The sequence below is a fragment of the Brugia malayi genome (assembly GCF_000002995.4).
Source record: "Brugia malayi strain FR3 genome assembly, contig: Bm_019, whole genome shotgun sequence".
Taxonomy (NCBI): Eukaryota; Metazoa; Nematoda; class Chromadorea; order Rhabditida; family Onchocercidae; genus Brugia; species Brugia malayi.
This window is the reverse complement of record NW_025062296.1, coordinates 1-15,094: the sequence shown is the minus strand read 5'-3', so window position 1 is coordinate 15,094 and position 15,094 is coordinate 1. Positions and strand designations below refer to the sequence as shown.

At 28.7% G+C, this 15,094-nt stretch overlaps 2 protein-coding genes across 3 annotated transcripts; both read left to right on the top strand.

Moving 5' to 3' along the window:
• Positions 1-1,211: 1,211 nt before the first annotated feature.
• On the top strand, positions 1,212-1,745 carry Bm13378 (Uncharacterized protein; the record flags this gene model as incomplete). Its single annotated transcript, XM_043082882.1, has 3 exons — positions 1,212-1,224; positions 1,303-1,493; positions 1,701-1,745. The coding sequence occupies 3 exons, from the start codon at positions 1,212-1,214 to the stop codon at positions 1,743-1,745; spliced, it is 249 nt and encodes an 82-aa protein (XP_042938816.1).
• A 2,338-nt stretch (positions 1,746-4,083) lies between these two features.
• Positions 4,084-6,569, top strand: Bm8776 (uncharacterized protein; the record flags this gene model as incomplete). 2 transcript variants are annotated; one of them, XM_001892813.2, is made up of 2 exons in its annotated part: positions 4,084-4,176; positions 6,423-6,569. In XM_001892813.2, the coding sequence occupies 2 exons, from the start codon at positions 4,084-4,086 to the stop codon at positions 6,567-6,569; spliced, it is 240 nt and encodes a 79-aa protein (XP_001892848.2). The 2 variants fall into 2 exon arrangements, with proteins under 2 accessions (XP_001892848.2, XP_042938815.1); XM_043082881.1 differs by lacking the exon at positions 4,084-4,176 and adding an exon at positions 5,750-5,845.
• Positions 6,570-15,094: the final 8,525 nt, after the last annotated feature.

Here is a 15,094-nt window from a genome sequence, read left to right as displayed (position 1 = left end):
AAAAAGATTAGCATCTCTTACACGACACCCTGCCCTACTCAGGTTTATTGTCTTTTTCCTAAAATTCTGCCATTTTATGCTCATTGTTATTCTCTGTTGCGGTATCTCTTATTCAGAGAATAGATAAGACCACTGTAAGTTACCGTTAGGTTTCATGTTGCAATTTTTAAGCAATTGCAAGTTGGTCACACCGCTTTAATGGGTCATGTTCAATTATCCTTTTCCCGGACTTTTGCGATTTGTCAAACATTTTAAAAACATCATAATTTTAACGGGTGTTTAGATACTTTTAGTTTTTTTTTACTTTTCTTTTTTTGTTTTTTGTTTTTTTTTTTTTTTTTTTTTTGTTTTTTAATTGATTCTCTGTATAAAAAGGACAAATTTAACGAACAATTTGCTTCTTTTGGGTTATTCTCGAATATGAGTTGTAAGACGCATTATTTGTGGTTTTGCATCTTCCCTTGGCATCATTCCCATTTTATTCTCCATCTTTCCTAAAATTTATAATGACTTTTAGTTAAAATGACCGAAAACAGTTGAAAATAATCACTTAGAGCTGCTGTTGGATAATTGTTTATATCCAATTTTTGCTTTTAATGTTCAAGTTAATTTTCCTTGAATTGCTTCATTGTCACATTTTTGTGAACCATACGAATATGTATTCATTGTGAGTTAAGGGTGGATTATTTCATGCAGTTCGGCTATTCAAAAATTCAACTTTTTATGTTATATGATCACTCAATGCTTTTTTATTAAATATCAAGTGAAAACGGTCTTGTTCATGATTGGAAATTTAGCTTTTGTTTATCATCTACAGGTTTGTGGGATCAGTATTGTCATCACGTTCTTTTTTGGTTGATTTGAATAAAAACGTTGTTGAATTTTTGTTGTGTACCATAAAAGTGAATTTATTGAAGACTATTGAAAAGTGTATATCAGTGACGTTGCGGCATGATTTCTCATTGTTACACTCATATTCGTAACACCATTGCGACGGTGTGTTAGTTTACCAGCTCATAAAGCTTGAAATTCCAGCGAAATTGTAATAATGTTATGAACGTGTGAGTTGTGTGTTCATCCAAATGAGTGCGTAATATAATTACACATAATATTATATAGACTTAAAAAATGCAAGAGCAAAGAGGATCTTACGTGGCATTATATCTTCTGTTACCAACAACTACTTCAGACGTTATCAAACATCAACTTATATGATTCAGAAAAGTTAGTTAAGTTTTTGAAAGTGAGATTATAGACGAAAATTAATCTTAAGTCCAATCCTGATATTTTTAACCTTTGCAGTTTATGAGGATATAATTTGGTTATTTCTGGTTAGCAGAAATGGAAAGAAGAAGCGATATTATGGAAGCAACTACCAAATCCGGACAGCACGTCTATCGCATGATACACCATTTCCAGAACTATGCAAAAAGTGCATTGAAGTTGATATTCCAGCACCGTTTGCAGCAGAAATGACGAGAAATGCATCACAGGCATTGAAATTAACAGTTTTACATTATTTTTAAGATTTTAAATGCTTCTTTATTTGATAAGAATAAGCAATTTAATCGATTTCAAAGACATTCTTTCTGGCAGTTTTATTTTCTAACTTTCCATTCTCTTGATTGGTGAATTTTTTCCATCAAACGGGATTGTCCAAGTGGCACACGATGATTATGGCAATTCCCTATCAGTTGTAGGATTCGGGATTCGAAGAAGAAGCTATGTCATTGCTTTCAATGTAATTTGAATTTGACTTCTACAAAGACTGTTTCATTCGTAATGTCAGTGCATAAAAGAAAATTGGAAAAAGCAAGTGGAAAAAATATAAAAGGTTAAAATTTTAGCGAATACTGCATACAACGCGGTATAACCAACAGTAATTAGCTTATATGTGAATCCGAAGTTGAATTCTCTCATTCGATCCTTTTTCATTCAGTGAGGATCGATACTATTGTTTATTGTTTTCATTAACGACAATTTCTTTTATATTTTATTGCATTTGGTCGTTAAACCTCTCTACCTACTAAAAAAAATTATTAAGCAGCATTTTCTGATAGGAAGTATTTCGGAAATCTTCTGCTTCCCTTACTTTTAAACTTACCTTCAAATAGTATTTGTGCACTAAAAAATTCAAAAAATTAGTTTTCTTTAGCATATGTGTATCCATTTCTGATATTATATGAACTAGATTATCGCAAAGCTAATCCAAGTTCAATTTACACAGAAAAAAATTTTTAACGCTTTCGAGCGTTTATTAATTTAGGCGTTTTCAGTTCATAGTGGTTTGCAAAGGATGTGGGGTTGGAATGAAAGGTGGCGCTTTCATGAAAGATTGACAATTAAAGAATGCGAGAGAAGAGATATAAATACATCTTTTGATCAAAGTTTGAGAGAAAAATCACGAAGATCATTGTACAATCTGCTTTTTCTACACCAAGAACTTCATTTCGAGAAATTCCAATTTCCAGCCATTGGTGTCGTGAAAGGTTTGTCTGGTTGATATTCGAATAGTTGCAATACAGTAGGAAAATTAATAAACCTTTATTTTTTGAAAACGTAGTAATAATAAACCGAGCTGAGCAATAAAAAGAGAGAAGAAATTTATAATAAAGAAGACCGGAGGAATTGAATTCGGTTAATAGAGTAGTAGTCGACAATAATGACAATGCATTGTGTTTATTAGAATTGAATTTATATGTGTGAGGATTGGGGGTGTCTGAGATAAAAATCACATGTGTGAAGAATTCGAGGTGTTTACGAAGAAAAGATTAAAATGAAAGCTAATTTCAATTTTACATAAAAATCATATGTGTGAAGAATTGGAAGTGTTTACAACGAAGAGATTAAAATGAAAGCAAATTTCAATTTTACGGAAAAAATTACGTGCATGAAGAATTGGAGGTGTTTACAAAAAGGAGATTAAAATTACATATGTGAATACCGTAGGATTGTTTACAATTTAAAAAGGAGAGATGATTTATGGTACTATGAAATTGGTTAGAAGTTTTCGCGAAATTGTAATTCGCGACACTCCCAAAGGGGGAGAGAAATTGTTTTAAGATGTAATTTTGAGAGAGTGATTTTGAGGTGTATAGCTAAATGTACGGAGTTTAATAGGTGGAATTTCTTCTTTAGTTAGGAATTGAGTGTGTGGTGATTCTATAGGGAGAGTAATGATGGTAGCTTGATTTGAATTTCGTTTTGAAGTATTACAAAGGAGGTATTGAACTAATTTAAATTTCCACTTAATAATAACTAAAATAGTTAATATTGTCACGATAATTATACAGGTAAAAATCAATTTCCAATGTGTTATCACGTTTTCATATTCTTCTTCTATCAGTAGAACAATTTCATTGAATTCCCTTTCCATTTGTTTGATAATTTCTTCTCCTTCTTCAGAGATTTCTTGCCAAAAGAGTTCATCCTTCATTTGATGTGGTATTGAATTAATTGTTTTTGGGTTTGAGTTAGGATTTCCAATTCTGCATTAATTCTTTCAATTTCAAACTTATTTATTAAATCTCCTTTGAATTCGATATTTTCGATTGTTGATTGTTCTGATTTGCAAGGAGCCACCATCAAATTTCCGTTAATTCTTTTAGCTATCTCATCGTTTCTTTGAAGTATTAGTTTCGTGGCAAGGGTAGGATTGCTGATTGATAGCCATTTGATCAAAAGTAATAAGTTATTTCTGTTTTGACAACTTCTCTGCTGTGTTTCTTTAAGTTGTTGAAGGAATTCTTGTCTTAGTGAATCAGAAAGGTACTTTACATTTTCAGGATCGTACTTTCTATCCGGAGACTTTTCCATCATCAGTAGTTTATTTGTTACTCTTCGTTTGAATTTTGTAGTAGAGTTCGAGTCATCTTCAACGTCTAGTTCAATAACTATATCGCCCTGCATTAAAATTAATTTGGAGAGGTTAAAATTGCATTAAAATTGGAGAGGTGAATCTAGAATTTTTGGTGTTTAATACAGGGGGGTTTTTATCAATTATAAGCGATGCTTGTATCTCATTGATGATAGGTGGTTGTTATACTTTGTAGCCTTGAATCTTCCGATCTTTCGATATAAACAATGATTGGTCGTATCATTGCTATTCCATATGATAATGCTAGTATTCGTTATGCATTCACCCTTTTGTGTCGAACAATCTTTTATATCTTCAAGGTTAGAGACTAACCCTCTTCCATCGTAGAGGAGAATTTCTCCTTGAGTTAATATGAAGTTTGACGCTGATTGACAGTTAACTCCTAACCATCCATAGGAGTATTGTATTTCCTTATTCGTTATCCATTGATTAGGAGAAGATTGAATTAGTCCAATTCCGTTCATTTGTTTCGAACATTTAAATATCTGCAGAATTGTGAGGAAGTTGCGTGTGTACACATCCACTTTGTGATATGTAGCATTTTTGTGAATAATTTCTTCACAATTCCATTTTTCAGGAATATTAAAGGGTACTCCAGTAATCCAATTACATCTATTTTTGGCTAATACCTGTCTTGGTATTAATGACATCATCGTTATTAATGATAAAGTTTTTATCAAAAGATTAGACTTGTCCTTTGCATAGACTGTAGTTTGTGATTTTTTAGCACTTCTGGTTCGTCGAGCAATGGGTTCTTCTGGTTCATCTTCCATTTTTTCTTCTCTATCTTCAGTAGCATCTATTTCCATAGGATAAAGCATATTTATTGATCGATCGATTTGTTTTCCATTCGGTAATTGTATTGTTGCACTCCTTATTTTTCCATCCCATCCTCGATTAATTTTTATTATCCTTGCCAATTTCCATACACCACGAGGTATTTCTGGTTCATTTAGTAATAATTGTTTCAATACGAACTGAGCTGCTCTTACTCCAATTAGTACAGATAATAATTCAAGTCTAGGAATTGACATACCATTAATTGGAGCAATTCGAGATTTAGCAAAAAAAATGAATTCGAATATGTGTTTTGATATCCATGATTGAGAATATAAATAGCTGCAGAATAGGCAACTTTCGAAGCGTCAGTAAATATATGGAATTCTGTTAATTGTGAAGTTTCCATTACAAATCTTGGCAGCTCTATTATATTTGTTGGCCATTCTTTGATGAGATTTATCCACTGTTGTTCGTCCTGTTTGTTTAAAGATTGATCCTATGGAATGTTTTCTTTCCATAAGTATTGTATGAATAATTTAAGTTTGATCATTATAGGAACGAGAAGACCCAATGGATCGTATTGGGAGGCTATGAATTGTAGGATAGTCCTCTTTGTTAAACTTTTTCCTATCCATCGTTTCAGTTTCAGTGTCACACGGATAATATCTCGTTCATGGTTCCATTTAAGACCAAGAAAATTTTCCTGGTTTGTTTGGCTTAGGTCGCATTCAGCTATTCTTTTGTTAAATTCTTCGTCATTTGAAAGAAATTCTCTTATGTTCATCGATGCTTCACCAAAAATTTCTTTCGTTCTTTCATATTTATATAAGGCCTCTTCTGTTCCATTAGCTGATATAATAACGTTGTCTACGTATAAGTTCTTTCTTATCTCCCATGCCAATTCACTACCATGATTTTCTAGGTGGTAATTTAATGTTGCTGCTAATAAGAAGGGTGAGGATATTATTCCAAAAGGAACTCTCTTAAATCGGTAACATTTTATATTTTCATTGCTTAGTTCTTTATGAATATCATCTAACCAAAGAAAACGTGTACAATTTCTTCCCTCATTTTGTAGTTCTAGTTGTAAAAATGCCTTTTCGATATCAGCGGTTATTACTATTTTCATCATCCGAAAACGTAATATTACTCCAACTAAATCCGGTAACATTACTGGACCTCGATATAGTACTTCATTTAAGCTTTTAAAATCTTTGTGATGGCATCATATACTATACTTTAGATCTAACTTATCCTCAAATCGCTGTAAACTTTTTTTAAGTTAAAATTACTATAACTTAGATATGAATTTTAACATTTAATTCCAATCTTTAAAAAGAAATCTCCAAGTTGAGTTTATAAGTTTAGAAAATACGTAGTATTTTTCTTATATAAGTGAAAAAATCTTGTCTTAGATAACAATAGAATTATTTAGTGAGATGATATATATTAAATAGTATGGCGATATTTCTGCAACAAAAATTTTCTTTTTCCTTGGACCAAATTAATTTCATTATTTTATTTCATATCTTTAACACAGAAATAAAATCCAATTTGGAAATTTTGGTTATTGTTTACAATCTTTCTCTGTAATACTAATTCAAATACAATCTTAAATGCTAACTTTATAGTCCCTCTTAACTGCTAAGTTTAAAATATTTGCTAGATTTGCTCGAGAGAAGATTATAAGTAATTTCATTTCACTTTTTTCAGCTAAAAATTATCATTTTTTGAGCATTATTTTTTATTAAATTAAATTTTTTAGGTGCCAAAGGCGATTTTGAAACGAGCAATAATTCGATCACCATGGGAATTACGACATGAAACAGTTATAATCGAAAACAAAATTGGTGAAGGTGAATTTGGTGAAGTGTTTTCTGGCAAATATAAACTTCCATGGCGTATGCGTTGAACATGATCCATTACTTATTGTTATGGAATTAGTGAGTGTTCTTTAGTATAATAGAATAGAATCGTTACTTTGACTATGTTTTACGTATGCATTTACAATTTACGTGTGCATATAATTTTATATTTTTGATTGTTGATTTCTTCAATTATTCGGCGAAATGCCTTAAAAATTGCGTCCTATATATGTGAATTGTGCTATATATATTTAAAGTTGCGTCACACGTATACAATTAAATTCATATACAATTACAATTAAGTTAATTACAGTTAAGTTAATTCTGAACTAACGTATGCATGTATATTATTATATGTCAATTAAATATTTGTTTGATTTTTTATTATTAAAGTGCTAACGTAAATTAGTTTCTTTTTGACATTCAAAAAAAAAAAAAAAATTAATTAATATTTCAAGATTTACAGGTGGTTGGTGATGCATTGGATGATTTTTTGAAGAAAAATCGAGTTTTAGTGAAAGATAAAGTTGAAAAAATGGGCTGGTGGTGCTTGGGGTGTAGAATATTTACATTCAAAAAATTGTATTCATCGTGATATTGCTGCTAGAAATTGTTTACTTGCACGCACTGGAATAGTTAGTTTATTTATTTACTGAACTAAACAAAGTTCAGTATATTTATGTGAGAGTGAATTTTCAAAATTTGACATTAAATTAATCAAAACTGAATTGATTTTTAAAAAATATTCAAATTTTAAGTAAAAAGTTAAACAAAAATTTATTTAAATTATTCATTTGCTTTTCATATCTAAAATAAGATTTCATTTTTCAATAAATCAATACGAAAAATAAACGGTTTTTTTAAAAAAAAATAATATATCCACACACTATCGACTGTTAATTTATTTATTAAATTTCTATCGATTAATTAGGTCTGTATTTACTTCTTCTCTGTTACTTTAATTGCTTTTTGTTTGTCATAATCATTTGATAGATATCAAAACTTTGTTCCACAAAACACAATCAGTTCATGAAAAGGTCATTTCTGTTGCATGTGAAAATATCGGATTTTGGTTTGTCACGTGAAGATGACGAATATCATATGACAAAAGCAAGACGAGTACCAATCAAATGGCTTGCACAATCCAACGATTAGTTTGCACTTCTAAAACGGATGTATGGAGTTACGGTGTTATGGTATGGGAAATTTTTGCAAATGCAGCAGAACAATATCCAGGAATGACAAATGCACAAGTGAAAGAAAAAGTATAATAAATTTTGCTAAATTAAAAATTAATTTTTTTCATTTTAAATATCAAAGATTCTGAATTTCCTGAACAGATACACTGTCTATTATAAAAATATTTAAAATCATAGAAAAACTTAATTAATTAAATCAAATCGTCTTGACATAAATTCACTCAAAATCAAATGCTTTTCAAATTGCTTTGAACGAATTTTGTCCCTTGAAATATACTTCTTCTCAACATTTAAATATATCAATAGAAGGATGAATTTCATCAATGAATTCTATGATTTCATTAAAATTAACTAAATTAAGTTTTGAATGTGTTATCTTCCTAAATGCTTACACATGAATTTGACACAAGTTATAAATGAATATAAAATGCCATTTCCACTAGAAGCACCACCATGAATTGTAGAAGTCGTACATAACTATTGTTGGCATTACTGATCAATCAGTCAAAAAAAAATTTATTAAATCAATCAAAATTCAGTATTAAAAAGGAAAGGAAACGAAGGACTGGAAATCAGAAAATCAAAAATCATGAAGAAAAAAAGAAATCAAAGAAAAGAAAGATCAACAAGTAGAAATAGATATTTCCCTCTGTCTCCTTATTCTGCTTGCTATTTTAAAATGATCTATGCATAAAATATTAATAATCCAAGTACTTAGCTTGTACAATGTCCATCACCGTAATAGTAATTATACGGTAACCCAAACGAAGTTACTGTATAGAGTAGTTTGCAACTAAACAGTAGTATTAAATTATATGGTAATGAATTGAATCAGTTATAACTTTAAATTTTTTTTTACTAAAAATCAAAATTTTATTCAATCTTAACTCTACTGCATTCATTTAGATAAACATTTAAATTCATAATATTCATATTGACCATTTATTTTAGTTTTTGCAAAGTGCTCTCATAGTTTTTGTTGTATACTAACAAATTTATCGTTAGTTCTTCACATTGCCAATATTCAATTTTCAATGTCACCATTTTCTACAAAAAATAAATAAACAAATAATAGAAGGATAAATGTGAAAAATTCATAAAAAAAAAAAGAACTCTGATTTTTTTTTTTTTTTTTTTTTTTTTTTTTTTTTTTTTTTTTACACAAAATTCGAAAATCAATTATAGCTTTAGAAAAAAAGAATGATAAAAGTTTAGCTAGTGATTTGATTGTACTTCATGAAAGCATCCTCATTAATATCCTTTGCAGTTTTGACTAATATATACTACTGTATTTATTTTAGCGTTTTGTATGATATAGAGATTAGTGGGAGTGTGGGAAAGATAAGCTTTCATGGATCTTCAAAAATGTGTTATTTAAGTATTCGGATTAAATATTTTTCTTGATTGAAATGTTTATTGAAGTTGTATCTATTTATGCTAAATGACTATCGGTAAAATGTTATCACTTCTTGTTATGAAATGGTGATAATGCTGAAGCATAAATTTATTTGATTGGCTATAATTGTGAACTTTAACTTTTTTTACAACGAAATTTTATTCTCAATTAATTAATTTTTATTTGGTAACTCCTTTAATTGAAATTATTCAATACCAGAATTTTCCCCTTTTCTGAACAGTTAGACAGTGTAAAAATATATTTTATACTCTATCAAATATTTGTTAAAAAATGCAACTAATTGATGGAAATAATTACACAGATTTATCTTTTTACTTTTTTTACTGAAATAATTTTCGGCATTTGAAATCATTTTGATTCGTTTTCATTCTTATACGCGGATAATGTTGCAAATATTTTTGCAGTATTAAAAAGTATTATTTAAAAATATGAAAAATATTTGAAAACAATTTTCTTTTTTCTTCTAAAATAATAATTTTTGTATGCTTTAAATTTAACACAAAGTAATTATTGCGTTCAATTTATCTTAGATCCTCCTAAATATTATATAGATGATAGGAAGCTGGAAGCAATTGTGACTGACATTTCAATTTGTCAATTATTCTTTGTTCAATTTATATTTTGAAAATTTTTCTCTTCTCAAATAAACTCCCAAAGGATTTTGATAGCATCGTAAAGTACTTTTAAACGTATGAAATGATGAAAAAATTTTTGACTAAAAAATATATTGTATTGATTTGAGGCGAACATATTAGATGCGTTCATTGTTAAAGATGAAATTTTGTTGTAATGAAAGATAAAGTAAACAGAAAAGAATTCATTATTACTTTTAATTCACTTTTAAACTTATCATAATAATTTCACACAACAAAATTATGCTGTAATTTTATAAGTTTCATTAAAGTTTCAGTTAATATTAAGATATGAAATTAAAATAAGAAGAAAATTCTGTTAGTCATCCAATCGAGAATGACATAGAAATATAATAATGATAACAAATGAGAGAAATGTTTATTTTTGTTTTCTTTATAAACACTTTTCGAGAAAAAATCTGACTCTATTCATCACATTATTTTTAATTTTATTATGTTAACATTAAATTTTATTTTGCAAATAATAATAATGATTAAAGTAAGTAAAAAGTAGTAAATATAAAAATTAGCAAAAATTAAAAAATAAAAACTTGTTTCTCCAAAAAAAATAAAATATAAAAACTTGTTTCTTTCATATGCTTCCTTTTTTAAAATGGCTTAGTAAAAAAAACTTTTTTTTTAATATTCATTTATATTGTACATATTCCTGATTGATAGTTACAAATTAAAATCTCTTTATTAACGAACGTTCATTTTAGCACTATCCATATCAGAGAATTATCCATATGCAGAGAAGTGACATGAATTAATCGAAATGTCTTCTAGTGATATTGTTATATCAGTGGAGAAGTGACATGAATTAAAAAAACTGTCTTCTAGTGATATTGTTATATCTGTAGAGAAATGGTATGAGTTAATGAATTAATCAAAATGTCTTCTAGTGATATTGTCATATTTGCAGAGAAGTGACATGAATTAATCGAAATGTCTTCTAGTGATATTGTTATATCAGTGGAGAAGTGACATGAATTAAAAAAACTGCCTTCTAGTAATATTGTTATATCTGTAGAGAAATGGCATGAGTTAATCAATAAATCAAAATATCCTCTAGTGATATTGTCACATCTGCAGAGAAATGGTATGAGTTAATGAATTAATCGAAATGTCTTCTAGTGATATTATTATATCTGTAGAGAAATGGTATGAGTTAATGAATTAAAAATGTCTTCTAGTGATATTGTTATATTTGCAGAGAAGTGACATGAATTAATCGAAATGTCTTCTAGTGATATTGTTATATCAGTGGAGAAGTGACATGAATTAAAAAAACTGTCTTCTAGTGATATTGTTATATCTGTAGAGAAATGGTATGAGTTAATCAATTAATCAAAATATCTTCTAGTGATATTGTCACATCTGCAGAGAAATGGTATGAGTTAATCAATTAATCAAAACATCTTCTAGTGATATTGTTACATCTGCAGAGAAATGGTATGAGTTAATCAATTAATCAAAATATCTTCTAGTGATATTGTTACATCTGCAGAGAAATGGTATGAGTTACTGAATTATTCAGAATATCTTCTTATGACATTGTTTTATCAGCAGAGAAATGACATGAATTAATCGAAATGTCTTCTAGTGATATTGTTATATCAGTGGAGAAGTGACATGAATTAAAAAAACTGTCTTCTAGTGATATTGTTATATCTGTAGAGAAATGGTATGAGTTAATCAATTAATCAAAATGTCTTCTAGTGATATTGTCATATTTGCAGAGAAGTGACATGAATTAATCGAAATGTCTTCTAGTGATATTGTTATATCAGTGGAGAAGTGACATGAATTAATCGAAATGTCTTCTAGTGATATTGTTACATCTGCAGAGAAATGGTATGAGTTACTGAATTAATCGAAATGTCTTCTAATGATATTGTTATATCAGTGGAGAAATGACATGAATTAATGAATTAACCAAATGTCTTCTAGTGATATTGTTATATTTGCAGAGAGTGGCATTAATTTATCTAAATGTCTTCTAGTGATATTGTTATATCTGCAGAGAAATGGTATGAGTTAATGAATTAATCAAAATGTCTACTAGTGATATTGTTATATTTGCAGAGAGTGGCATTAATTTATCTAAATGTCTTCTAGTGATATTGTTATATCAGTGGAGAAGTGGCATGAATTAATCGAAATGTGTTCTAGTGATATTGTTATATCAGTGGAGAAGTGACATGAATTAAAAAAACTGTCTTCTAGTGATATTGTTATATCTGCAGAGAAATGGTATGAGTTACTGAATTAATCAGAATATCTTCTAATGACATTGTTTTATCAGCAGAGAAATGGCATGAATTAATCGAAATGTCTTCTAGTGATATTGTTATATCTGTAGAGAAATGGTATGAGTTAATCAATTAATCAAAATATCTTCTAGTGATATTGTTACATCTGCAGAGAAATGGTATGAGTTACTGAATTAATCGAAATGTCTTCTAATGATATTGTTATATCAGTGGAGAAATGACATGAATTAATCGAAATGTCTTCTAGTGATATTGTTATATCTGCAGAGAAATGGCATGAGTTATTGAATTAATCAAAATATCTTATAGTGATATTGTTATATTTGCAGAGAGTGGCATTAATTTATCGAAATGTCTTCTAGTGATATTGTTATATCTGTAGAGAAATGGTATGAGTTAATGAATAAATCAAAATGTCTTCTAGTGATATTGTTATATTTGCAGAGAGTGGCATTAATTTATCTAAATGTCTTCTAGTGATATTGTTATATCAGTGAGAAGTGGCATGAATTAAAAAAAAATGTCTTCTAGTGATATTGTTATATCTGTAGAGAAATGGTATGAGTTAATGAATTAATCAAAATATCTTCTAGTGATATTGTTATATTTGCAGAGAGTGGCATTAATTTATCGAAATGTCTTCTAGTGATATTGTTATATCTGCAGAGAAATGGCATGAGTTAATTGAATTAATCAAAATATCTTCTAGTGATATTGTTACATCTGCAGAGAAATGGTATGAGTTACTGAATTAATCGAAATGTCTTCTAATGATATTGTTATATCAGTGGAGAAATGACATGAATTAATCGAAATGTCTTCTAGTGATATTGTTATATCTGCAGAGAAATGGCATGAGTTATTGAATTAATCAAAATATCTTCTAGTGATATTGTTATATCTGCAGAGAAATGGTATGAGTTAATGAATTAATCAAAATGTCTACTAGTGATATTGTTATATTTGCAGAGAGTGGCATTAATTTATCGAAATGTCTTCTAGTGATATTGTTATATCAGTGGAGAAGTGGCATGAATTAAAAAAACTGTCTTCTAGTGATACTGTTATATCTGTAGAGAAATGGCATGAGTTAATGAATTAATCAAAATATCTTCTAGTGATATTGTTGTATCTGTAGAGAAACGGTATGAGTTAATGAAGTAATTAAAATGTCTACTAGTGATATTGTTATATTTGCAGAGAGTGCATTAATTTATCTAAATGTCTTCTAGTGGTATTGTTATATCAGTGGAGAAGTGACATGAATTAAAAAAAATGTCTTCTAGTGATATTGTTATATCTGTAGAGAAATGGTATGAGTTAATGAATTAATCAAAATGTCTTCTAGTGATATTGTCATATTTGCAGAGAAGTGACATGAATTAATCGAAATGTCTTCTAGTGATATTGTTATATCAGTGGAGAAGTGACATGAATTAAAAAAACTGTCTTCTAGTGATATTGTTATATCTGCAGAGAAATGGTATGAGTTGCTGAATTAATCGAAATGTCTTCTAATGATTGTTATATTTGCAGAGAGTGGCATTAATTTATCTAAATGTCTTCTAGTGATATTGTTATATCTGTAGGGAAATAGTATGAGTTAATGAATTAATCAAAATATCTTCTAGTGATATTGTCATATTTCAGAGAAGTGACATGAATTAATCGAAATGTGTTCTAGTGTTATTGTCATATTTGCAGAGAAATGGTGTGAGCTAATGAATTAATCAAAATGTCTTCTAGTGATATTGTCATATTTCAGAGAAGTGACATGAATTAATCGAAATGTGTTCTAGTGATATTATTATATCTGGAGAGAAATGGTACGAGTCAATGAATAAATCGGAATGCCTTCTAGTGATATTGTTTATCTGTAGAGAAATGACACGAGTTAATGAATTAATCGAAATGCCTTCTTGTGATATTTTTATATCTATAGAGAAATGGTATGAGTTAATGAATTAATCAAAACATCTTCGAGTGATAATTTTATATCTGCAGAGAAATGATATGAGTTAATGAATTAAAAATGTCTTCTGATGATCTTGTAATATTGGTAGAGAAATGGTATGAATTATTAAATTAATCAAAACATCTTCGAGTGATATTTTTTATCTGCAGAGAAATGATGTGAGTTAATGAATTAATCAAAATGTCTACTAGTGATATTATTATATCTGGAGAGAAATGGTACGAGTCAATGAATTAATCGAAATGTCTTCTAGTGATATTGTTATATCTGTAGAGAAATGGTGTGAGTTAATCAATTAATCAAAATATCTTCTAGTGATATTGTTACATCTGCAGAGAAATGGTATGAGGTACTGAATTAATCAGAATATCTTCTAATGACATTGTTTTATCAGCAGAGAAATGGCATGAATTTAATCGAAATGTCTTCTAGTGATATTGTAATATCAGTGGAGAAGTGACATGAATTAATCGAAATGTCATCTAGTGATATTGTTATATCAGTGGAGAAGTGACATGAATTAAAAAAAAACTGCCTTCTAGTAATATTGTTATATCTGTAGAGAAATGGTATGAGTTAATCAATTAATCAAAATATCTTCTAGTGATATTGTCACATCTGCATTGAAATGGTATGAGTTAATGAATTAATCGAAATGTCTTCTAGTGATATTATTACATCTGTAGAGAAATGGTATGAGTTAATGAATTAAAAATGTCTTCTAGTGATATTGTCATATTTGCAGAGAAATGGCATGAATTAATCAAAATATCTTCTAGTGATATTGTTATATCTGCAGAGAGTGGCATTAATTTATCAAAATGTGTTCTAGTGATATTGTTATATGAGTGGAGAAGTGACATGAATTAAAAAAACTGTCTTCTAGTGATATTGTTATATCTGCAGAGAAATGGTATGAGTTACTGAATTAATCAGAATATCTTCTAATGGCATTGTTTTACCAGCAGAGAAATGGTATAAATTAATAGAAATGTCTTCTAGTGATATTGTTATATCAGTGGAGAAATGGTATGAGTTAATGAATCAAAATGTCTTCTAGTGATCTGTAGAGAAAT